The sequence below is a fragment of the Notechis scutatus genome, chromosome 1 (genome assembly GCF_049901735.1).
Source record: "Notechis scutatus isolate UNSWTSFEM ecotype Mainland chromosome 1, rNotScu1.2, whole genome shotgun sequence".
Taxonomy (NCBI): Eukaryota; Metazoa; Chordata; class Lepidosauria; order Squamata; family Elapidae; genus Notechis; species Notechis scutatus.
The window spans coordinates 75,540,706-75,565,877 of NC_142009.1; the positions used below are offsets into that span (position 1 = coordinate 75,540,706).

General features: G+C 38.7%; 1 protein-coding gene across 1 annotated transcript in view; it reads right to left on the reverse strand.

The window, feature by feature from the left end:
• PGBD5 (piggyBac transposable element derived 5) overlaps positions 1 to 25,172 on the reverse strand; it is a 99,799-nt gene that overhangs the window by 26,416 nt on the left and 48,211 nt on the right. Inside the window, exons 2-3 of the mRNA XM_026669468.2 lie at positions 14,428 to 14,855; positions 7,039 to 7,173 (exon numbers count right to left, since the gene is read on the reverse strand). Coding sequence (XP_026525253.1) covers positions 7,039 to 7,173; positions 14,428 to 14,855 — 563 coding nt within the window. The remainder of the gene's footprint in view (positions 1 to 7,038; positions 7,174 to 14,427; positions 14,856 to 25,172) is intronic.

Genomic DNA, 25,172 nt, shown 5'->3' on the forward strand with positions numbered 1-25,172 from the left:
AATCCACCCATAGAGTCAATAGCTGATGCCATCTCAGACCTGGAGAGGTGTCAACAAATGATCAAAGATTCCACTCAAGCAATGAAACAAACTATATAGCCATAATCATCCAGGAAGTTTTGCTTGTATTGTAGTCTAACTGCAGGTTGCCATGTTGGCTGAGTTAAGGATGTTTAGCTTAAAAACAGCCAGCTCAACTTCACACTGTGGCTACACCAGTTTAAATTGTGATTTATTGATCTGACTTGTTTTGAGCAAAAGAGCTCTAAAATTAATCACTTTCCAGGTGACCTTAGAGGTTGATTAAATGAAATCCAACCTATCCTGATAACTTTTCTGAAGCAGAGGGAAATCTAAGAATTAAAAAGAAAAACTCATATTTATTTCCCTCATAATGTAGTTTACCATTATGCCCAAGTAGCAGTAGCAATAACAATAGACTTACATACCACTTCATAGTGCTACACAGCCTTCTGTAAGTGGTTTACAAAGTCAGCATATGGCCCTCAACAAATGGGCCCTCATTTTACTGACTTTGGAAGGATGGAAGGCTGAGTCAATCTTGAGCCCCATCAGGATCAAATTCCTAGCTGTGGGCAGAGTTAGCTTGCAATTCTGCACACTAACCACTGCATCAGCACAGGTCTTTATAGTGCACAAAACCTTTATGTTTACATTTGTTTTAAAAAATACATTTAAAAGTAAAATTGCATATGTTATATCAAAATATACCACTATGGAAAGAAGTGAAGAAGCATAGATGATACAAATGTTTAGCTTTAATTTGTTGTATTTTTATTGGTTTTTTTTTTCTTCAGACAGACATAACTGTTGAATCTGGGTTTATATAACAGGGATTGTTTAGTTCTTCACTGCTGCTTGATTTTAAAAAAAGACAGATGGCTAATTCTCCTACAGTTCTGCCCTTGAAAAGGAAATTCACCCCAGGCTTATATTTTTCACTCTCAGTGCAGAGCTAGTAAATCAATTAAGGTTTGGGAGTCAGACCTATTCAAAATTAGGGCAGGCAATATCATCCATTAACCTGCACTGGTAAATTTCTACTTAAAATGTCCATAGGTTTACAAATAGGTGAAAGGAAGGAAGGAAGGAAGGAGGGAGGGAGGGAGGGAGGGAGGAGCAGACACATTCATAAAATACGTAGTAAAATGTAGTTGTTGATCATGCATATCAACAGGAGCAAATGTAAAAATGCAAGCCAAGAAACATGTACAAGTATCAATGACAATTTAAAAGGAAAGTCTAAATTGGCTCATAGGTCTCACTTCCATGCATTCGAGAAGCAGAGCCATGAAACTAAAAAGATTCAGAGAAGAAATATTGTCAAATATTTGAGCCTACCTCAGACTAAAAAGAGTAATGGTATAGGGGTGAAGGCATCAAATTAGAAACCAGGAGGTCTCTCTCTCTCTCTCTCTCTCTCTCTCTCTCCTCCCTCCCTCCCTCCCTCCTCTCTCTCTCTCTCTCACACACACACACATACACACACACACACACAAGAAAATTGCAGGGGCTTCTTCGGGAGTTCCAATGGACCTAAAGGTACCAAAACAATAATCAAACTATAAAAGCATAAACAAGAAAATTTGTTTATTCTTGTCCAACACAGATAGGATAGCAACAAATCATTTAAAGCTGTAGAGGACAAAACTATAAAATCCTCTCCCTTCATCAGGTTATAATAGCCAATGTGTCCACTGTTTTTCTTTATTTTTTCTCCTCCATTGAGACAAGGAAGGGACAAAATCAACAGGAGAGCAAAACAAATGCAAAGAACTGAGCACTTATTTAGTGCTCAACAGGGAGAGAGGAGAAATAAAAGGTTGCATGGGTCAGGAAAAATAAAAGGTTGCATGACTTTATTACATCCAATGGAAATAGCTTAAGGCATATTTTAATCTTTTGTTTTCCTTTGTTCATTTTAAAAAGGCCCTTGTGCATATATATGAAAACATCAAACTCTCCTTTTTATTGGAGAGTAAATTTAACTATACGAAGGAAAAGAGCAACTTTCCAGAGGAAGCAATCGTTGTCAACCTTGAAGCTAACCTGGCCAAAGCCATTTTGAGGCTTCAGTGTTGCCACACTGGAGCTGAGGGATAGGGAGGGGAGAATAGAGATAGCTGGGGTTTTGTAGCAAAAACAAAATACTTTCTCCTGGGAACCAAGGACATTCCCACAGGTGGTCGGAGAGAGGAAGAATGAAGTTACCAGGCAACCAGACCACACCTTGATTAGACTATGGGACTGATTGTTTGGGGAAGAGAAAAAACTTTTACTTTTAATTAGGTGAAAATGTGGGAACATTCAGAGTCAGTTTTCACCAGCCTGTGCCAATATGATATATCCAATAAAACTACTGTTCTGTTTGCTAAAGTTCTGTTTGCTATGGATGTACTACTTGGAACCCTGACAATTGTATGCTTGTAAGAACATGAATCAAATGAGAAGAAAGGCGAACTAAACAGAATCCCCCTGGTCACCTCTTCCAAAATTAAACATTTCTTTTACTCCTTGTGAAAAAAAAAATCAGGAATAAAACAGGGAGTAAAGGATTTCATGAATGGAAAAGAATAAAAATTGTCCCAACATTAATTTACAGCTAATGACCACAGAAACAGTGGACTCAGGTAGAAGATGTCCATTTGGGGATTCCAAGCTTGATGTCTGCCAGAAAGTTTGTCCTCTTTCTTAGAGAGTTAACTAAATTCATATATTCCATCAAAATCAGGCCAGTTCACTTTCAAAAGCAGATCAAATTGACTTTTACCTATTATCCTGCACTGTTCCTCTTATTTGATGTTGAAAGCACAGATGGTCAATGTTTTATGGCTTGAAAAGTGCCCTTGGCTTTGATTTATACACTGAAGTGCAACATGACAAAAAGGAGAATAAGATGGGCACAAAAGGACCAAAATGAGATTTTATTTTATTTGTCATTTGCCATTTATTTATTTATTTATTTATTTTGTAATTTAAATGCAGCAAGCTTATTATTCCTTTGTATTTAATAATTTGGCCCATTGCAACTTCAATATGTACAATTCAGTGGGAACATCTGGGACTGTATCCCAAATTCTCAAGGACCGCCATTTTTGCAGCTTCAAGGGGGTTCTAAACTCCAAATTCTGAACTTTAATCTTCCTATGCAGACAAGCTAAGTCTTGGTCATTACACAGTCATATAATTAGATTCTCTTCAAATCCAAAACAGGCAACTGAAAGCTACTAGATCAGAGGGATGTGAATGTCTAACATGAGGTTAACAAATGCCAGTTTCATGTCAGAAGATCAGTTTGAAGGTTCTATCCTTTGATCAATGGGGGTGGGACTGCTATTAAAAATAAGGCAAGTATTCCTCTGTGGGTGATGATAGCCCAGGGCACAGAGGAATTAGCAAAATCCTAATTAATAAATCACAGCTGCTATGTTCAAGTAACATACCATGTCCAAAAGAGGACATTATGGTTTAATGCAATGGCTTGATAGCTCCAATATACTTAACTACAAATTATCCATCCATTTATATATGGAGGGAGGGAGAGGAAGAGAGGGAGAGGGAGGGAGAGAGAGATATAGAGAGAGAATGCAATTTCTTCTCTTTTAATTCAATTATATCTCTGGCTAAGACTAATCATTTTCCCCACAACTAAAGCTTTTGTCACAATACTGAGCAAATTATTGTTTTCCTTCTGCACAGAACAGCAGGCAGTCTCCAAATAAATGGTTGACTTCAACTTGGCCTTTCTATAAATGCACCCAGGAGATCATCAACATAAAGTCAAATATGCATTTAAGTATATAGTCACTGGGGGGAAAAAATCCCACATATGTCATTGCAACCAATGATGTGTTTGTTTCAAAACTTCATAAAAATCCTTTCCTACATGACTCTTTTCTAATGTTAAGAAAGTGCTCTCAAGATGCTGATAAACAAAAGCTCTTGAGATTATTGTGAATGTTATTTGGAAGCCAACATAAGTGTCAATTGCCTTCCTTTCTCCACGCTGTTGAGGTTGATGTGCTGAATACTATTCACATTCATTGACCTAAGAGTTGGATGATATATATTAATGAGGATGGACAGAACATAATTTACTGTTACATCCTAGTATATTTGAAAGGGCTACATTCTTGCCAGATTTGCTTTATCATCGATAGCCTTTGTCTTGTGCCTGTTACCATGCAAAGCAAAACAGCACATTGCTTAAATTAAAAAAAAACATGCTTTCATAATAACTTAGCATGGGAAAGGGAAAATACCGGCTTCCTTGTGAGTATGACAATGGGTGCCTGCAAACTCAGTGCTTGCTAGGCATAAAGGCTGCTCCAAAGGAAAGGCAGATGTGAGGGTTGGAGAAGAAGCTGGAAGGAGGTGGCAGATGCCAGAGGAGGACAAAGAGAAGCTTACAGAGAAAGTGTTCTGCTCGATAAGCCTGACCAGGCCTGTATAAGTAAATTTTCCCACCCTTCCCTGTTGGCTGGCCAGGACTGAGTTCATTGCCCAGGCAGGAAAGAGAGCTGGTTCCTCATGCTACGAAGCCTTACTTAGAGGAAAGGACGAGACCAGAGACTGCTCAGGTAAGGAGGCGCTGATATGCTGAGGCTAGAAGGCTTATTGAGATTATGTGAATACAGGAGAACAAGCCTCAGGCCTGGCCAACAAACCTAGCAGGACCTCAGGGTGATAGGGAACCCATCAAGTAGTTGGCTTGATTACTCTCAGCAATGGAGTGAGGATTTATTGGATTTTTGTATTGGGCTCTTATTTCTGTAAGCTGCCTGGAGTCACGCTAAGTGAGTTGGACATTTTCTTAATAAGTAAAATAAATAAACGACTGCAACCAGACCTATTTACTCCCTTGGTTAGATATTAGATTTTGAGGGGTACTTTGATTTCTTTATTTGCATTGCTAAGATTCCAAAAGGTCTGTTTTTTATTGTTGAACCCTGTTCCTGCATGGTCAAGGGATTGGATGAAATAAGCTTCATTGGAGAGTCCAGAGTTTGCTTTCTGTTACTCACTAGGCAGCTCCCCATCTCTCGGCACACTCAGCTCTCATAAGTACATTTGGTACAAGCCACCATGAAGTCACATGCTTTAAGCTTTCATCATGCAAATAACACAACTTATGGAAATGGCATCAGCAGCAACATAACAGATTACATTATTAATTTGAATCATGTGTGCCATAACATTGTGATACATGTAATTTCATTTGCCTCTTTTGCCCACGTAGGCATGGGAACTGCTTTATTATGCCTTTTTTTTCCATGGCCAAAACCTAATATTACTTAATCTTACAATGAAGGGTATGAAGCTACTCTATAAATAGTTGGGATCAATGGCTGGGTAGGAAACGACTTAACAGTGCAATGTCATGACGGAAATCCTGGACTGAAACTGGAGAATTTGGACTCGGTCCTCCCATCATTTTCTCTTAGCCTAAGCTAACTAAAGTAACCTTAAACATTGGGTCCTATCCAATAAAATACAGTTCTATGGTGAGAAAGGTAAGGTCCAGCAATTAGGCAGGAAAGCCCAAATGCACAGGTATAGAATAGGCAATGCTTGGCTCAACAGTAGTCACTGTGAGAGGGATCGAGGTGCCCTAGTGGATAGTCCTTTAAATATAAACCAGCAATGTGTTGCAACTGCCAAAAAAGCCAATGCAGTCCTAGGCTGCATCAACAGAGGGATAGCATCAAGATCACAAGAAGCAATAGTACCGCTTTCTACTGCACTAGTGAGACCCATCTTGGAATATTGCTTCCAGTTCTGGTCTTGCCTTGAGCAGAGTTTTGTACCAAAAGACCTCTAAGCTCCTTTCCTGTCCTGTGATTCTATGCCTTCTATGAATAACCAAATTCTTTTGAGAATAAAATGACAGGAATAACCTTTGGAAACCAGTTTATTGTAGCTCATAGAAAGAAGGAAACATATAAATGCAATAAACAAGTGAACTGGTGATCATGACAGATTTCAAAAGGTGAAAGATGGGAATTTCAAATACCAGTCCAGATACCAGTCAAATACCAGTCATGGCCCATAAGTTGAGTCCAAACTTTCCTACAGTATGAATTTTAGCTCTCCATGTCAAACAAACATATTGATTGATTGATTTGTTGGTTGGTTGGTTGATTGATTGATTGGTTGGTTGGATAATTGATAGACATGTCATCAGTTTTCAGTTTTATACAATAAAGTAGATTTTTTTTTTGACAATCTATCCCAAACTGTTCTTTCAGATCTTCCAAAAGTGCACTCATCATCACTGGTAATTGAGTCCAAACATATATGTAGCAATGGACAAAACTAACAGTAGGATGAGCTTCCTGGAGAAATAACAGGACTGGTGGCCTATCTCTTGAGTTTAGGATAATTTTATTTACATTTATTTATAGTTTTCAAAGAAAATCCTGCTCTTTGAGTGCACAAGAACCCCTTAATGAGATTAAGAGAAATATTAAGAGAAATATTCCAGTTAATTAAAAAAAAAAGATGGGAAGTTACAACTTCCCATAAATAACGTAATGTTCACTTGGGAGAAAACCCAACAGAAGGAATGGATACCAAAGAAAATTGCCAGGATCTCAGTGGAAGTAAATTGCTACACTCCATCAAATTGATGTAGCCATAGCATGAACTAACACTGCTGAATGGAATTTAATACCATCCATCATTTTGTACTCGGAGATTAGTCCCTAAAACATACATTTTGAAAGGTAGGTTGGAACAGTGGCTTATGCATTCCCATGACAATGAAATCTCTTAGAACTATTCTTGTTTCAATACTTTCTATATAAAATCATCTGTTGCTAGGGAAGTTTCACTAAAAAAAACCCTTCCTATTCAATATCTTAGGGAAACTTCAACTGGGTATGAATCACATGTTTATAAACTTGGATCTATCTATTTTTTCTGTATAGGATAAAAGTCTACTAAAAGTTACAGCAGACTACACAGCTTCTTTAAATGGTGGCTTGGAACTTAGCAGTCCATTCTTCTGGCACTTACCTGGCATATAAAACCGGTTGATGAGCACTGCCGTACCCAGAGACTGAATTTCCGTTTTTTTCTCTTACGTAATTCTCGCTCTGTGCAGGTGGCAATGAAAACCGGATCTTCATCAATCAGAGGCTCATGGAGGACCTAAAGTCATAATATGCTAATGTTATTTGGTCTTAGGCTAGGAAACCATTTTTAGAAATCCCCTTAAGCATGCCAAAATCAAATCAATCTCTTATACAAGTGGTCTACCCAACTTAATGGATTAGAAAGTCGCCCAGATATATTGATTTTTTTTTAAAAAAAAATCCTCCCTTATTTTTCACCCATCAAATATATACTGTAACAATGGACCTCAATTCTCATACTAAATATTCCATGAAACAAAGAAGCTAGTGAACAATGTCTAGAAAAACATGAACCAGGTATTATAAATTATCTAAATCATAAATCTTGTTGAAGTGTATCTCCGATTGCTGAATACGTATTCTAATTATGTAGATCAGAACATTCAGTTGTGGTATCTGTCCAGGTCATCTTAAGAACAAAAAATTCACCATCATAAATTGCAGTGTTTTCTTTGGCACTGACAAATTTTCAAATAGCAATAGCACTTAGACTTATATACTGCTTCACAGAGCTTTACAGCCCTCTCTAAGAAGTTTACAGAGTCAGCATATTGCCCCCAACAATTTGGGTCCTCATTTTACCCACCTCAGAAGGATGGAAGGCTGAGTCAACCTTGAGCCTGATGAGATTTGGTCTGCCAAACTGCAGGCAGCCGGCAGGCAGCAGAAGTAGTCTACAGTACTGCACTCTAACCACTGCGCCACCGTGGCTCATCAATGCTTATAATGAACTTGATTCCTCCAGAAGACTCATCTTGGTAATTGTAATTCCCATCAGAATGTTAAACTTTGCCCAAGTGCATGTTGGATTTTGCCAATTGTGTTCTACTTCTCCAGATGATACCAACAGCATCAAAACTATCAAGTAAGCATTTAAAAAAAGGAAACAAAAGGTTATCTAGTCAAACAAAGGACTGTCTTGACAAAAGAGAATATATGTAGCACAGGATGAATTGTGGAGTCCTTAGTGCTCTCTTGGTTGTTTGCAGACATTTCATTACCCAACTAGGTAACATTATCAGTGCAAGAGGTGTGTAGGGTTTTATCTACATTAACTTGGCCTGCCAGTGTTGATGAAGGTGTTTTTTTTTATCCTTGGTAGTTTCTCAATTAGGGTATTGTTTTCTGCTTGTTTGCCTGATGTTAATCCTTGCTTATCTGGGTGTTGGTCTTTTTGTTTCCTTCTTAGCTTTTTTATGCATATGGAATGGTAAAAGGAATTGGGGATGGAGGATGCAGATATCAGAAATTAAGAGTTCTTTCCTGAAGTAATGTTATTGTGGTTCCATTTACATTAGGTAATTAGGCATAACGTATGTCAGTGTTTTAGCACATCCCTTTAATCCCATTATGCAAATCCACACTGCCATTTGTCCTGTTTCTGTTTTTTGTTTTTTCATTTTTGAAGAATATTTTGAGTTGAGGATGGAACAGATAAAGATAATCGGAGTTGGAAGGGACCTTATAGGTCATCTAGTCCAACCCCCCACCCAAGTGAGAGACCCTACACCATTTCTGACAAATGGCAGTCCAATCTCTTCTTGAAAGTCTCAAGTGATGGCGCTCCCACAACTTCTGAGGGAAAGCTGTTCCATTGGTTGATTGTTCTCCCTGTCAGAAAGTTTCTCATTATTTCCAGGTTAAATCTCTCCTTGTTCAGTTTCCATCCATTATTCCTTGTCTGGCCTACAGGTGCTTTAGAAAATAGCTTGACCCCTTCCTCTCTGTGGCAGCCCCTCAAATATTGGAAGATCGTTATCATGTCTCCCCTGGTGTCACGGAAGTGGGTACCATGAATTACAATCTGATTTTTAAGTGGAAAAGGGCACAGTGAGTTTTTGAATTTTTCCACTGTCAATAGCTGACTTTTATAAAGTTTTGGAATAATCTGTATCTAGGCAATTTTTTTTCAGACTGGGGACCATGGGGAAAAATTAATTAGGGTGGAAGGATCTAGAGATGGATAAATGGAGCAACCTGTATGCATCTGATCACCTAAAAAGTGACAGTAGTCCTTGTTTTAAATAAAACTTGACTGAGTCTATAGATGACCTGTATATTCCCTCCCCCAAAAAGCTATAGATCATCATCTAACCATTTATTCATTTAAGAATATTTTAACCAACAAACCCAGGTATCCCAGTAAGTAAGTTAAAAGAGATCATGGCAGCCATTTAGTCAGGATAGATTTATGTATTTATTTTAAAGATTTATATGGCTGCCCATCATAAGCAACCACAAAAACAATAAATAAAACAGTCATAAAGCAATAAAAAATAATGAAATAACAAACCAACATTTATATTTAAAATAATGTCGGACACTTCAACTCAACACCAGTCATTATTAGATTATGTGCTCCCAAGTAGAAGTAAATGCAGAATACTAAAATAATACTTGATAATTAAGTAGCAAAAGGTCTAACTGAAAAAGAATAAATAAAAGCTCATAATATAGTTGCCCTGGATACAGACAACTGCATGCCTTAAGACAGGGGTCTCCAACCTTGGCAACTTTAAGGCTTGTGGACTTCAACTCCCAGAATTCCTCAGCCAGCAAGTTGCCAAGGTTGGAGACCCCTGCCTTAAGACATTGGTTAGGATTTGAAGTAAAAGTTGGATCTTTAAAAAGAAAGATATGGGATAGGAAAGCTTCATTTCTACCTAAAGTGTCTTGAATAGAAGAGAGACAGAAATTATTAGGAAGTTCCTTTCCCGCCCTAAAGACAGAGACATATTTAGTTAAAAACAGGCAAATGAAGACTCCTTCCCCATCTACCAGGGTAGGGTCCATAGGTAGAAAGAGATGATACCACGGTCAATGAATAATATATCCATTCTGCGTCCTACTTTTCCATATTCTGAATTGGAATCTTGGAACTCCCTCTCACAAGATCCAAGCCTCCCTTCCCTTGCAAAAAAGATACAGGCTATCATATAAATTAAATAAATACTGACTATTTAATTCCCACATTCCAACATGCTACATGTAACACAATATTTATTCCAGCAACTGCCTTTTGTTATTAGGAAAGGCACTGTTTATTTTGTCTCTCTTCAGTGTTTTATGCACCACTGTAAAATAATAGTCACACTTGGTACATTAGGAAATAAATTCAATAACCAAAAACACTGTCAACAGAATGAGGTGCCAAACCTAAAGGGTTCTGAATAATTCATTCAAAATCAGTATTAAACCTGCTTGTCTGTATCCTTCCTTTAGTCTGAAAGAGAGACTAGCCAAGAGGCAGCACCAGTTGAAAAGCTGTAGCTGTTTTCCAGGTACGGTCAATTACAGATTCGTAGAAAGTATCAGATTTTATAAAAGTTGTTTAATGTTGTACAGTTCTTATTCAAATTGTGGCCATAGACAAAAGAATATTCATAGCAAAAGAAAATGAACTAAAAGGATATTCATTTAGATTATCCAAAAGGATAATTAGAGATTAGAGGCTCAAACTTTTGAGTGTCTCATACAACGCATTGACAAGTGTTACTTGAAGTCTCAGCACCTAGTTGCCATCATCTAGAACACGGGTGGGGAACTGAATGGGAACCATGCTAGCTTAGGAATTCTGGGAGTTGAAGTCCACAGGTCACAAAGGGGCCATAATTCCCCATTCCTGATGTAGAAGAATCCAAATGCTGGATTGATACCAGTGAAAAATGTTGACTTAATTCAGTATGTTTGTTGTGTGGTATCTTACTACAATGATCTAGGTTATGACTTAATTCCATTGATTGCTTTTTATCAGTCTCAGAATCAAAGCAGAAATTATTGAGACTTTCAAATATGAGTTGGAGAAATCGAAACATTTGCAGTAAAGGATCATAGCAAAGTAATGTTGGCAGTAAAGGGTTACAGTGTCTAGTGATCATCCAGATTTTTACAGTCCAAATCTGGTAATCCTATGTATGGGTTATGTTTATGCAAATATCCAGGCAAAGTGCACAGAAGGAAGAGCTGCTGTTACCATAATTTCTATTGGGACTACCATCATCCTGTAGTAGCTATTTGAAGTAGCTCTGTGATACTAAAAAGACTTTGCTTCTGAAGGAATTTGTATTTTTTATATTGGGAGTGGGGGAGGACCTTTCAGTTCTGCATTTTAAAGAAACCTTTTATAGAATTATCAGGTACATTGATTGTATCATATTGAAAATGACATAGAGTCAGGGATGAGGCCGTTCATGATCATTACATTAGCAAAATATTATTTAATATAGATTTTTCTGTAATAAATTTTGTTAATTAGGAAAAGTGCTATGTGTCACGGCCCAGGCCTTAGACTTTGAATCTGATTCTTAAGAAGCTGTTCCAGCTGACCAATGGAACATCAACCTCAGGAGAGATAAAGTGAAGAATCACACGAGGCTGACCAAAAATAGTCATTACCTGAACAGCTGGATTAGTCAAGTGAGGATGTATTGTAAGTCCACCCAGCTTCCATACCAGTGAATAGAATGGAGAGCAGATCAGAGAAGTTTGTTGAGGCTTTTGCAAAGTAAGGGAGTAAATCTCATTGAGTAATGACAAATGGCTGCAAACTGATTCAGGAGGCAGTTCTGAACCCTGTTCCATTGCTGGAAGCAACTTCTGGCTATTGCATGACATTTGTGTGGTTTATGCGTGTGAAATTCTGACTTCTGGTCTGGCTGACAACCCTGACTCCGCTCTTGGAATCTTTGACTGATTTGGGGGCTATTCTTCTGTGTGTTCCTGTTAAAACAAAACTTCAGACAAATGTCTGATAAAGACTCTGTTTTGTTTTGCATGCTTTAACTGTCATCTCTTTGGCATTGAGTAAACCATGAACTACCATAGAAATTATGTGTGAGTCAGTATTTGAAACCAGAACAGGACTCTACTAGGTTTCTAATTGACAAACATATATTTCCCCCTATATTCTCTTCAATGATACAAATGATTTTTTTAAATGAAAACCATCTTTTTCTTATGCTACCCCTGAGTGCAAGAGGGTGTGTATGACTCTTCTTGTATCAATGTAATAACTACCAAGTCTTACCACTAACTTTCAGAGCAATCATTTGAGAACAGTAGTTGCATTCTAGTGTGTTAGGCTTCAATTCCATCATCTCAGAGTCGGTGGCTGTCCAGGATAGAGATGATGATAACTGAAGTCCATAAATTGGGAGACAGCATGTCACAGAGTCTAATTCAAAGAATATTTTCAAATTGATACGTGATTGTACTAGAAAAAAAGGGTATGATGGGATATTAGGGATTTCATAACTTCAAATTAGTTTAACAGCTAGTTATAAAAAGAAATAGTATAGTTAGAAGACCGATGCTGAATTAGGTATTCTTGTGATTTATGGCTATCAAAATTAAAATCTGTAGCTCCCACCAACTAATTATTTTGGTATAGGGTTATCCTGTTTATTCTGGCTTCATCTTAATTACATTACTGGGAGGCAACCATCTTACAAAAAATAAACATAAGAATTTTAAACCTTAAGAGGGGAGGCACATTAGTAATCAAATTATGTATCTGTCTAAACTCAGGATGGATTTGCATATGCTTCATGATGATGTGTCATTCACAAGGCCTCCAATCTGCCAGAATTATTTCCATTTGAAGCATGAAAATGGAAGCATGAGGCAGGATTCATATCTCAAATCCATTTTAAGTGTATTAGAGAATCCTTTCAAATAATATTAGCAGGCAAATATTAGGCTCAAATATCAGCTCCTTCACTTGTTGTCATCCAAATGACAACTGAAATTCAATCAAGTGGGAAGACAATGGGGAAACAGGTTGAGAAGATTAAAATGGCCTAATAATTTTTTTTTCTTACTATATCACCTTATACTTCTACCTAAGGTGCTTGGCTCATTTATATCTTTCCTAATAACCATCAGGCAGGATAGGTGGCTTTCTTAGTTCTTTTCTATCATATAAGCACATTTGTACAAATGTACTCACACAAGCACATTTCTTGTGGGCTTCTCAAAGCCCCAAAAGCTGGCAACAGGGGACATATAGAAAAAGCCAGTGATCAGAATTGTATGCATGTGTGTACAGGCATAAAGAATGACTCAAGAAGTATTTAATTTCAATTGAGACATATGGCATGCTCAAATATGGATCTCCTTCACTGAAGGACTATAGGAATCAAGACCATGATGCTGAAGAAGGATACACATCAGTGGTGGGATTTAGCCAGTTCGCACCAGTTCAGGAGAACCGGTTGTTATATTTCTGAGCAGTTTGGTGAACTGGTTGTTGGAAGAAGTCATTAGGGCAGAGAACCGGTTGTTAAATTATTTGAATTCCACCACTGATACACATCACCTTGTTTGCTCTATAAGGGAAGCCATGGAGATGTTGCATTTCATTTTTGAAGTATGTAGATGTACTTCAGTCAAAAGTAACTTCTTCAGTCACTCTGCCTACCCAAATTTTGACTGAAGGAGTTACTTGGATGAATAATGAAATGTCTTGGTTTTAATAACCTTTGGTCCAGTTGCCATGATTTAACCTTTTCAGATATTCTGTCTCACTTCTATATCCCATACTCTCTGCCGCTTACATTTATGAAGCTGAGGAGCTTCATAAAAGTAAGGTATGTCAAGAGTGAAGTGTGAAATCGCCTTATGCCCAGCCTGGATTTCATAAATGCAGAAGGAAAACTAAGCAGTTTCATCATGTCAACTGAACCAGTGAGTGATATATCTCTAAGGGATGCACTGTTGTCAAATTCTTTCCTCAGTTCTGTTTCAGAAAATTCAGAGAACAGAAGGAGCCACTGTGGGTTTTTCAGGCCACTGGCTTTGTTTTAGCAGATGCCAGGAACTCAGGGGCCTCTTTTTTAATATAGCCACATCACTCACCCCACACTGTAGGTTCCCTGGAAAGACTCAGGAGGTGTTTGTGTGTTGCTGAGATATTTCTCCACAATGGAAACATCTCCTTGTCTCCCACACCATTCCACCACTGAACATGGCTCAAGGGAAGGTGGATCCCCATAAGGCCACCATCAAGCCCACCATCACTATTTGTACACCACTGAGAAGTAGAACCTTAAAGCCTGGATTTGTTTGCCCTGAAAAATTTTAGATGTGCTCTTGAGAAACCAAACATGCAAATGCTTTCAGCTCGCCGGAACCCTGACACATGCTCTGTTTTAATTGAGCATTTCATGCTCTTTCTTTACAGATTAGGTTTTCTTGCTTATTCATTGAATGTTTTAGAGTTTTAGTGCAAGAAAGGAGTAAGATTTCCCACAACACAGAAATCAAATCTCACCTGTGTCTGGGAAGGCTTGAAAGCAGAGTCAAAGCTATGTTGCAGAGAGTCCAGAAAGGGCTGGATTTTATAGAGGCCATGTGTCGTCTGACTCGAACGAAAGGCCACAATATGGAAGTATTTAAGAATCTTCTCAAATCTTGCCTGAGTCATGATTAATGCGATGCTCTTGTTGCTATAGAAACCACTACTCCAGATGCTGAGGACGGACTCACAATGGTGAGTGCTTGTAGATATCATATACGCAAGGAAGGCCTTGATTTCTATCAGGGTGACATCCATCCAAGCCTCATCGCTACCAAACCGTTCCTGGTATTTCTTGGCATACAAGTTGGTTTGAATCACCATGTTCTTTAGCACATTATCAGGAACAAAGTGTTGGAAGAAGTCCATGGCACTGGAAGTGGGTGGCATTTTGCGAGTTGGACCTAAAAGGGAAAAATGTAGAAATGAAGCTCATTTTTCCAAACATTCAGAATATTTGCAATGAAGCAGAACCCCGAAACAGTGTAATTAGGCTACTTAGTCCATCTCACTCAAGGAAGCACTGTTTCTACAGTTTGTTTCTTAATTGGCACTCAGTAATATATTATACCCATTGTTAAGAGGATAAGGCACTTCTACTGTAGATGGAAATGCTACTGATATACAAAACTAATTTAGTCAGAAGTGTACATGTAGTCAATTTTTTTGTCAAATCATTAACTTTTTAAAGAGAAAGTCTCCTTTGCCATTAGATAAACATTGAACCGATTTCATTAAAAATGCATTTAGCTCAGTGGTGGGATTCAAATTTTTTACTATCGGTTCTGTGGGTGTGGCTTGATGGGTGTGGCAGGGGAAGGATACTGTAAAATCTCCAGTCACGGGTGGTATTTGCTGGTTCTCTGAACTACTCAAAAATTTCCGCTACCGGTTCTCCAGAACTGGTCAGAACCTGCTGAATACCACCTCTGACTTAGCTGTGATCTAACAGGTATTTCTATGGATTATAAATAAGAATGATTAAAATATAAAAGAATATCTTTATTAAATTAGAAATAGCTTATTGTCACGCGTAAGATAATATTTCACAAAATAATATTATCGATTCTATAAATTGCTAATGTGCTTGTACTTAATGTAGGTTTTTTTGAGTAAAAGTAACCAGAATTTCTTATCCAACTGTATATTTTTGAACAGATTTGAAGAAGGAAAGAAATCAAGGGGACAGTAGAGATATTTTTTTAATTAAAAGTTCCTGGTGAAAGAACTTTCCTGCTCTTTGACTTTTTTCTATATTTAGCTGAAATGCTGCTTGCCTGTTGAAGTTCCCCAATGAGAAAGTGCCCTTAAGTCTCATTTCCAAACAATGAATTATTTAAATTTTAATTTATAACTTGAAAATTATTATCTAATGCCACAACTCTTCATTGTTTCCAACAGGGTTCACGCTAAAATATGGGCTGAGTTTCATACTTTTATTACCCAATGTGGCTGCCTTGTTTTTTTAAAAAAGTAGGTTTGCATTATTGGAAAGATGGGCATGAGATGTTAATAAAGATATCTTAAGGAACTCTTTTCATAGACTTCCTTCATACTTTGAGAGAAAGGATTGTAAGAGATAAGTAGATAAGCATCTCTAATCAGTTTCGCACAGATTAGTACATCTTGAAGTAAGAGAAGCCTGATGAAAAAGGTGAAAAAAAGCAGTGTCAAGAGATCAGCTTAGTGGAATCAAACTTAATATGAGAGTGAAAATGTTCACTCGGTTTTCTTAATAATTCTACATTTCTCTAGGCAACTATAATCTGGTCATAAGGCATTAAATTGGCTTATTTAGGCATCAGTGATTTTTACACATTTTACTTTAAGCAAAGCAATACATTAAGTCTGAGTTCCAAAGACTTCTAGACTCATTATCTTTCTTCCTAATACCAGTGGCTTTGTATTTGATCATTTCCACATTATTTTTCTGAGGTCCATAAGAAGCGTTGAAGAAATTTCAAATGAAACAATCCCTTAAGCTGTCTCATGAAGTGACATGGTCCTTTTTCTTTCAAGGGAGAAACAATCTCTTCTTAAAACTTTCTATTGATTAGATTGGACACTATTTGTCTGAAATGAATAGGGCCGTGATGGCGAACCTATGGCACACATGCCACAGGTGGCACGCAGAACCATTTGTGCCAGCACACGAGCTGCAGGCAAACTTACCTCACTGTGCATGTGCATGCCTCACAGCTGATTTTCGGCCCATTTGAGGCCTTTTTCGGCCTCCCAAAGGCATGAGGAAGGCTTCTGCAGGCTTCTACAAGCTTTGAAGACCGAAATCTAGACCCGTTTCATCACTTCCAGTTTTTTCAGAAAAAAGCTGTGAGGTGCAGTGCAGGTAAGGGGGCAACGGGGGGTGGGGGCTTGTGCATGCATGCGTAGGGGACGTGGAGTGGACGCGCATTGCCTTCTGGGTGCTGGCACGTGAGTGCAAGCATACAAGCGCGTGCACAATTTTTGGCACAGGAGCCCTAAAAGGTTAGCCACCACTGATATAGGGTTTCCTGCCTGAGTAGGATATTGGACTAGACAATCTCCAGAGAACTCTGTTCTATTTTTTGTATGTACTTGAAATATTTGTATCACTTACAATTTAGCTTACTTGTTATGAAATAAGATTCAGTTTCTTTACTTCTAAATAGAAGTATGTGGGTGGGAGAATTGGCCCTGCAAATGTTGCTGAACTACAGACTTTAACAGTCATTACCACTACCACTAATCAATGAATTGTGTTACTGGGATCTGTAGCTCAACAATATCTGAAGGGCCATAAGTTACACAAGTTCTGTACATTGAAAAACAGCTAATATTTATTAACACACAAAAACACCATTTGGTAATGGGAAGCATAAAATCATTTCCCCCATTTTTGTTTAAATGTCTTTTTAATAGCTCAATGAAATGCCGTTCTTTTCTGAGAAATGATTATGATGGTGGTTCTTATTTGCATCGCAGATAAGTTTTCTGCATACAAGCATTTTCAATTTATTTGCAAAACATGTTTCTCTTGTGTAATAAAATGTGAATATGAATGATCCATCCAACCACGGATGCCACAAAATTCATGGGAGAAAACCAATCTAATGCCAAGGAAGACCTCCTCTTCCCTGTCCCAAAGCTCATGGAAAGGTAACCTGATACTGTGGAGCAAAAATATATCTCCAAAATGTTGCCTTTGATGTCCACCAGGTTCCTTGCCCCATCTGACTTTCTTTTTTAAAAAAACAAACTTCTTTTAGTATCATCGTCATCCATCATTTGGTACAAAGCAGTTAAATTGATATTATTATGCAAAGCAAATTCCAAGCTTCTCTGTTTTAGACTGCTCTCCTGAAAGGCCTTTGAATCAGGGGTGGTATTCTACCGGTTTGGCCTGGTTCGGCTGAACCGGTAGCTCCGAGGATCGTCTGTTGAGCTAGCTGGTTCACTCCCACAATCAGCTGCTGGGCCCTCCTGCCCGTCCCGACTCTATACTGACCTTTATTTCCTGGTTTTGAAGCTCAGCTGCTTCGCGCGGCACAGCAGATTGCCATGTGTCAGTTCTTGAAGACACAGGGAGAGGGCAAGATTGCAGGAGAAGGTGAGTAGCAAACCCCGTGCGTGTGTGCAAAGTGTGCCCACCAAGCCACGTCCACAGAACCGGTGGTAAAAAAAAATTGAAACCCACCACTGCTTTGAATCCCAGAAAGATCCCATATTTCTGCATTGGGGACAGAGTAGGAAGCAAGTTAACTCTTAGTAAATTGACGTTTTATACCTAGCCAAGATCACTGTTATAACTGTTATAACTTTATGAATAGGCAAGTACTGTATTCCATAGTAGGAATTTTTGGAAAGTACCCACTAGATCAGGGGTCGCCAACCTTTTGGACCTCAGGGACCACCAAACTCATAATTTTAGATCCCAGGGACCACTAACCGGTTCTGTGGCTGTGGCCTAATTTGTGGGTGTGGCTTGGTGGTCATGTGACTGGCTGGGCATGGCTTGTATGCAAATATTATAAATATTTATATAAATATTGAATTTTTTATTAAAAAAGAGCAATTTTTACTCCAAATCGGGCAAAGCAGGCAGGCATATTGAGTTGCTCACAGGATCACAGATTCGTTCAGAGATCTATCTATCTGCCATTGACTAGCTCAGTCGGTCACATAAAATTTGCTTGCAAGCAAATTCATAAAATTTGCTAGCAAGCAAACTCACAAAATTAACTCACAACACATCATGTATGTAAATATTGATTTTTTATTTTTTTTAAAAAGAGCAACTTTTACCCCAAATCAGGCAAAGCAAGCAGGCAGATTGAGTTGCTCACAGAATCATTCAGTGATCTATCTATCTGCCATCGGCTAGCTTAGTCTCTCATATTTGCTTGCCGTGAGTCTGCACTGAATAATAGAACCTTCAGTCCTAAGGGAGGTTTGGCTGTGCTTAAAAGTAGAGCCGAAGAACTAAAGACTAGCTAGAAAGCAAGAAATTCAACCATTTCCTGCTTCCTAGCTAATCTAAATCTCTCGGCACAGCAGAACAGAAGATGGTCGGAAAAAGGAAAAATAACAATTTAGCAGGCAAGTTTGCTAGGTAAGGAGTTAGTGGGCGGGGAGGGTTCCTGCGGGCAATGTGGGCGGCGCAGCCATATGTTTCTGCGCAGCCTGGATTAATTGCTTTGGGGGGGGGGTGCTCTGGGGGTGAGATTTCTCTGTGGCCCACCAAAATTTTCTCATGGCCCACTAGTGGGCCACAGCCCACAAGTTGGTGACCACTGCACTATGTGCTCTCAGAATTCGAAATGTGAGTTCAAATCCAGAAGGTTGCCTATGTACACGGAGCATCACTTAGGAGGAAACAGTGAGGACTGTTTCTCCCGGAAGTCTGACCAATACAGAATAGAGTAGAATTTTAACAATGGTTTGATTGATGCAGCACAAAATGACATTTGTCTTCTTAGCAGCACTATCAAAGTGCTGACTCATAGTCAGCTTGTGATCAACTCTAATTCTAAAATCCTTTTTGCATTTATTACCAAGCCAGGCATCAGGTCTGGATGAAGCTTTGAATTGGGGGATTTGGTTTGAAATTCCAATTCACAATGTTGTAGCATCTTTCTTTTTCTCTGTTTTGCCACAGCACTGACAAACAGGCCAGTAACAGTGGTGCCTTCTCATTTGTCTTCCCCAGTGGTTTGTCTCTGCCCATCTGAAAGGACAAGCACAGCTGATACCGGATCGTGATTATTTGTGGAAAAATAAAGAGGACAACTATTGAAGATTTGCACATCCACACAGCCTAAACCAGGGGTCACCAACCTGGACCACCAAACTCATAATTTAAAATCCCGTGGACCAGAGACCCTGAGAAAAAGTCTGCAGGAAAATTCCCCACCCTGTTTTCCTATCGATCGATCATTCTTTATTTGGGGTCGCAGGATACTGTCTCCAGCTCCGTTCTCGGGGGTGGGGGGGAGAGAGAGACTTTTGGCTTCATGGAAGGAAAGCAGCAGAAGCAGCAGAAGTCTTTCTTTCTCTCCCCCAAACTCTGCCAGAAATGAGTCTTTGTGAGACTTGTTGCGCCAGCGCAGTCTCTTGGAGCAGGATGCCTTTCAAGGTCCCAACGACTCATTTCTGGTGGAGTTTGGGGGAGAGAAAGAAAGACTTTTGCTGCTTTCCTTGCATGCAGCCAAAAGCAGAAGAAGAAAGAAACGGAAAGAAGCAGTCCAGTGGCCAGGCCAGGTACGTGGGGTGAGTGGAGTAAGTCCCCCCTTTCCGCCCTTTCCCCCCTCCCCTCACTACCTCATGTTGTTCATAATGCAAGCAACGCAAGCCTTGTGTTCCCATGGGCCATGTGGGCGGCGCAGTCTTGTGTTCCCGCGCAGCCTGGATTAATTTTTTTTGAGGGGTGCTTTGGAGGTGACATTTCTCTGCAGACCACCAAAATTTTCTCGCGGACCACCAGTGTTCCCCAGCCCACTGGTTGGCGACCACTGGCCTAAACCATAAATAGTCAAATCAACCTTTTTTCCAGGCTAATATCAAGGTCAGAATCCAACTCTGAGTGAACTCAAGTGACTTTTTCTGCCAAATAGTGAGAATATTCATCACAGTGGTCATGCAGTAATCCTATGAACTGTCCTCCTCAGCAGAGACTGGGTGTCCTTAAGCAGAGCATACAGGGGGTATCAGCAAATGCAACAAGAGTGAAAAATTAACGTAGTTTTGTCATCCAAATCTTAATAGGGATTCTTAATAGGGATTCTTACCAATGTTTGCTGTTCATCTTCCTCCAGTGCTCTAGCATCTCATCTCCCAGAGCTGCTCCTACCAAGGAACAGCCCAAGATTGACAAGAGGAGAAGCCATAAAGGGGCAATACAACACAATACAATCTAAAGCCCCATCAGGTGCTTGAGGCAGGCTGGATATAACAGGTGGAGTGACCCAGCCAGCCAAAAAGCAATTAGACAATGACTTAACCACAGCAATAGATTGGACAATGTTTTCCAAAATCAGATCATGTTTGCTCTGAAACAAAACTAATCTGATATCCAGCTCCTAATATATAAATGTTGGCCAACAATAACCTGGGATACGTCCATAGTTGTCATGGAAGCCACAAACTCTTGAGCCACCTTCCTCACTAAGTTGAAGCACCCATTACCTATCCCTGAATTGGCAGAAAAACTCTACCAGCATGGGATTTGCTGTTTCCATTGTTGATCTCAGTTATTTGACATCCCTCCACAGTGATTCAGTAAAGTTCCAGATTAGTGTGACAAAAAAAGAGGAAATGAACAAACCCGAGCATTTTGGAATTAAGCACCTTATTCCATAAAGAATACTTGAGATAGTATTGTCAGATCAAACATCTTGGTTCTATGAAATATCTCTAAGACTAGAAACCCTCATGTCCTCCTCTCTGTTGCATTTTCAATTGTCAAATTTCTTTTGGCCGAACTTGGACAAAAAAAAAAATCATGCAAAAAAGCTTTTGTGTTCAAACCACTGAACAAGGAAACAAGACACTGAAAGAAAACCATACTTCTTATTTTTTTAAAAAAAAACTTGAATGCATATGTGCATGCACACACACACACACACACACACTACTCACTATAAAGTCAATATCAGAATTCAGGAAGGGACCTGACAAGATTTTAATATGAATGTATTTTTAATGCTGCATTCTAGATCTGATAAACAAGAGCCTCGCTGCTGTAGTCTCACTAGTAGTTCCAGTCTGCAGAGGCAAATTGGTGGGGGAAGGGGGGGAGCAATTGGCACATTTGGTTTGCCAACTGAACTGCACTGAATGCAATACATTATAGGCAGCTTAGAAAGCTACACACTCACCTAGCAAAACAATCAATCCAATGCTACACTGCCTAGTTTTGCAAATGTGAGTCTTCCAAACAATAGATTATTTCACAGATTCCTGGCTGCTTACTCAGTCAATCTATGTTTATGAAAAACAAATCCGCAGCCTTTTAATTCTTTTCCTATGGTAAAATATAGAAAATCACAACACCGTTGGGGATTGGTGTGTGTGTGTTAGTGTTATACAGTTAAAAAAAGGAGGGGGGGTTAAATATATTATGATTGAAATAAAAGAAAGGAGGAGGAGGAGGAGGAGGAGGAGGAGGAGGAGGAGGAGGAGAAAGAAGGAGAAGGAGAAGGAGAAGGAAGAAAAGGAGAAGGAGACTCTTGATTAGAAGAAAAAATATCCAAATCACCTTCATTGTAAAATTGGTGACATGTAAAATTAATTCAGTCCTTAGCTTTTCTTTTATTAAATCTAGACCATATTGCTTCAATATCTCATTTAAAGAACACAAAGACTTTTCAAAAAATAGATAATAGTCTCATATTTTGAATCCATTCCTTAATATCAGGATGATAAATTTCTTTCCATTTACATAAATTTATCCTCTTTGCCATGCTAATAAAACCATCGATTTGTAGATTATAAAAGTATCCAGGAGTCCTAGGTTTTAAAATATATTAATAAAAACTACCCTCATTTTTCAGTGATAATCCTAGAAATAACAATGAAAATCCACCCAAATATCCAAAAAGACAGACAGACACATTTTTTTACCTCCTGTGGATGAAACTAATTTGAAAAAAAAAAGAAAATGAAATGATTCAACACTATTTTAGACTCCCTGTTTAACAGAGGCAAAACTATTGAGGGAAAGTAGCGAAGGCCCTTTCCAAACTTGATCAAAAATGTAATTTTTGATATGATGGAAGGGGGAAAGAATCACAGAGATGGTCAGTATTAACACAATAATACACCTGGTTCATAGTTTCCTAGATCACAAGGGCTTCAGGTTAGCCTGGGAAGAAAAAATATCTGAGAAGCTTGTGGCAAATTGCTTCCATTTTACTGCCACAAAAACCTCATATGGACTTGACTGTGAAACTTCTAAGAGTTTATGATAACTTCAAATAAAAGATGTAAATCAACTGAAATTTAGCTTTCTTTTCCTGTCCTTCATTTTTGGTCGCATTGTTGCCTTCTTCTTTTTAGAAGAAAATCCCTAACATACCACTGAAAAGGACAATAAAGACTCTCAGATCCAAAAGAGTAACAGAAACCTAATCTGGTAAAAGGAAAAGTCGTCCACCTTTAGCTTCCATTCAAGATTAAAAAGAGAAGTGAGTTAAATTCTCATTAGTTTCAGTGGGATTTAGACACAGTTCACAATTTCTGGATTGGAATTGAACACCAATTACTGCAATACTACTGCAAACGTGTAGTCCATTTTTACAGTCAATACCTAAATCAATGTTTACACTGAGTCTCCAAAATGAGAATAAAACCATCTTTTCTTGGATCGTATTCAAGATTTCAGGAAAAAAAGGAAGAAAACCATTTTTCTTGGATTGTATCCAGACTTACAGAAAGTTTTCCATTCACAGAATTCAGAGCACATATATTCATCCACCAGATCTACATTCCTTTTAACTCTCTTCAAAAAAGCTGAGCATCTATGAATATTACTCCTAAAGGTATTTTTAATCTCTTCTTTCTCTTGTGTCACAGAATACTAATGGGTTAAATACAAGAAGCTTAAGAAGACAAAAGCCCATTTTAGCTTTTCTGGGATCTACAGTCTAATGAGTTCTTCAAAGTGATTATCTCTCTTATTTATAGAAATTTCAGCAATTGAAATAGTGTATCCTTAAATGTGAGGTTGGGGGTATCAGTTGGAAGTATGCATGATATGCTAAGGATATGCTTAGCCATATTCTAATCTTCCCGTAGCGACTGTAGTTTTTGCCCCATTAAAACTGATGGGTGGTAGTAGGAAAACCTTCATAGTAGTTAATGGGCATCCTTAAAGCTAAGTGGGCAATATAATACAGTAGAATTAAGAACATAATTATCTAATTGAAGTTGTCCTACAAGCAATATACCATTGAAGAAAAAGATTCTAAAATGTACTTAAAACCACATCAATTTCAGGTTCTACTATTTTTTCCAAATCGGCAAAAGCTCAAAAGAGCAACAGAGATATCCAAATAGAAGAAGAAAGGCTAAAAGCTGTGATTCACCTAACAGTCTAGCAGGGAATTTCTAGTTCTATAAGCAAAAGAGTTTAATGGAAGATAGGAAAGGGTAATAATACATTTTTCAGGGAATATGTTCCAGGCAATATTTTTGTGTATGCAGTCACGATTCAACTATTCACCCAAAAGGAACACTGAATAAATATGCTAGTTGAAAGCAATAGTTGACCAGAGATACAACATACTGATAATGTTACCATTTTAACCACCTTTTTAAAAAACAGAAATATGGAAAAGGAGACACAAGAAACTAAAGTTATTGTCCTACCAACATATACAGGCTTCGATTTATATTTTTCCACATCACAGATCAAATCTTTACCCTGCGACCGGTGAATTTTAGGGGAAGAAATAACCCCACACTTATTTGCAGGGTTGATTGTAAGCAGTGGTGGGATTCAATTTTTTTTTTTACTACCGGTTCTGTGGGCATGGCTTGATGGGCTTGGCAGGGGAAGGTTACTGTAAAATCTCCAATCAGAGGTAGTATTTGCTGGTTCTCCAAACTACTCAAAATTTCTGCTACCGGTTCTGCAGAACTGGTCAGAATCTGCTGAATACCACCTCTGATTGTAAGTATAACTGGCTTCTAATAGGAGCTGTGTGTCAACAGGTGCTACTGACACCTCCCACATTTTGTACTAGTGCCTTATGGTTAGCATGATGTACATGCTGTGAAGCCGTGTATAGAGCTCCAAACAATAATAAACAAAACTATTTTAGTCAGAAAGTTGAACTGCAGTTTAATAGAAGGACAGGCAACTTGGTACCTGCCATATTTGGGGGGGGGGGGTTACAACCTTGTTCTGCAACTTTATTGATTAGGAGAGATGGGAGCTGCAGTCTAAAACAGCAACCCTTCCAGCTTTGTGGAGAGGTGGGGGAAGAAGGCATGGTTCTGCATAAGCCGCTTGCACAAATAGAGCTGCACACATGCACTTGACTGCCACTTCCGTGGCCCAGTTCTGACTAGGCGACGATCCCGGTAGTGGCCGTGGCCCAGGGATTGGGGGCCCCTGGTCTAAAACATCCAGAAATTATTAAGTGGACCTGGTTTAGCATTAGGAAAATGAAAAATCTCAGATTCATAGGCTTGCTCCTCCTCTTTTACATTAGGGACTGGCAATTTATACCTCATTAGTT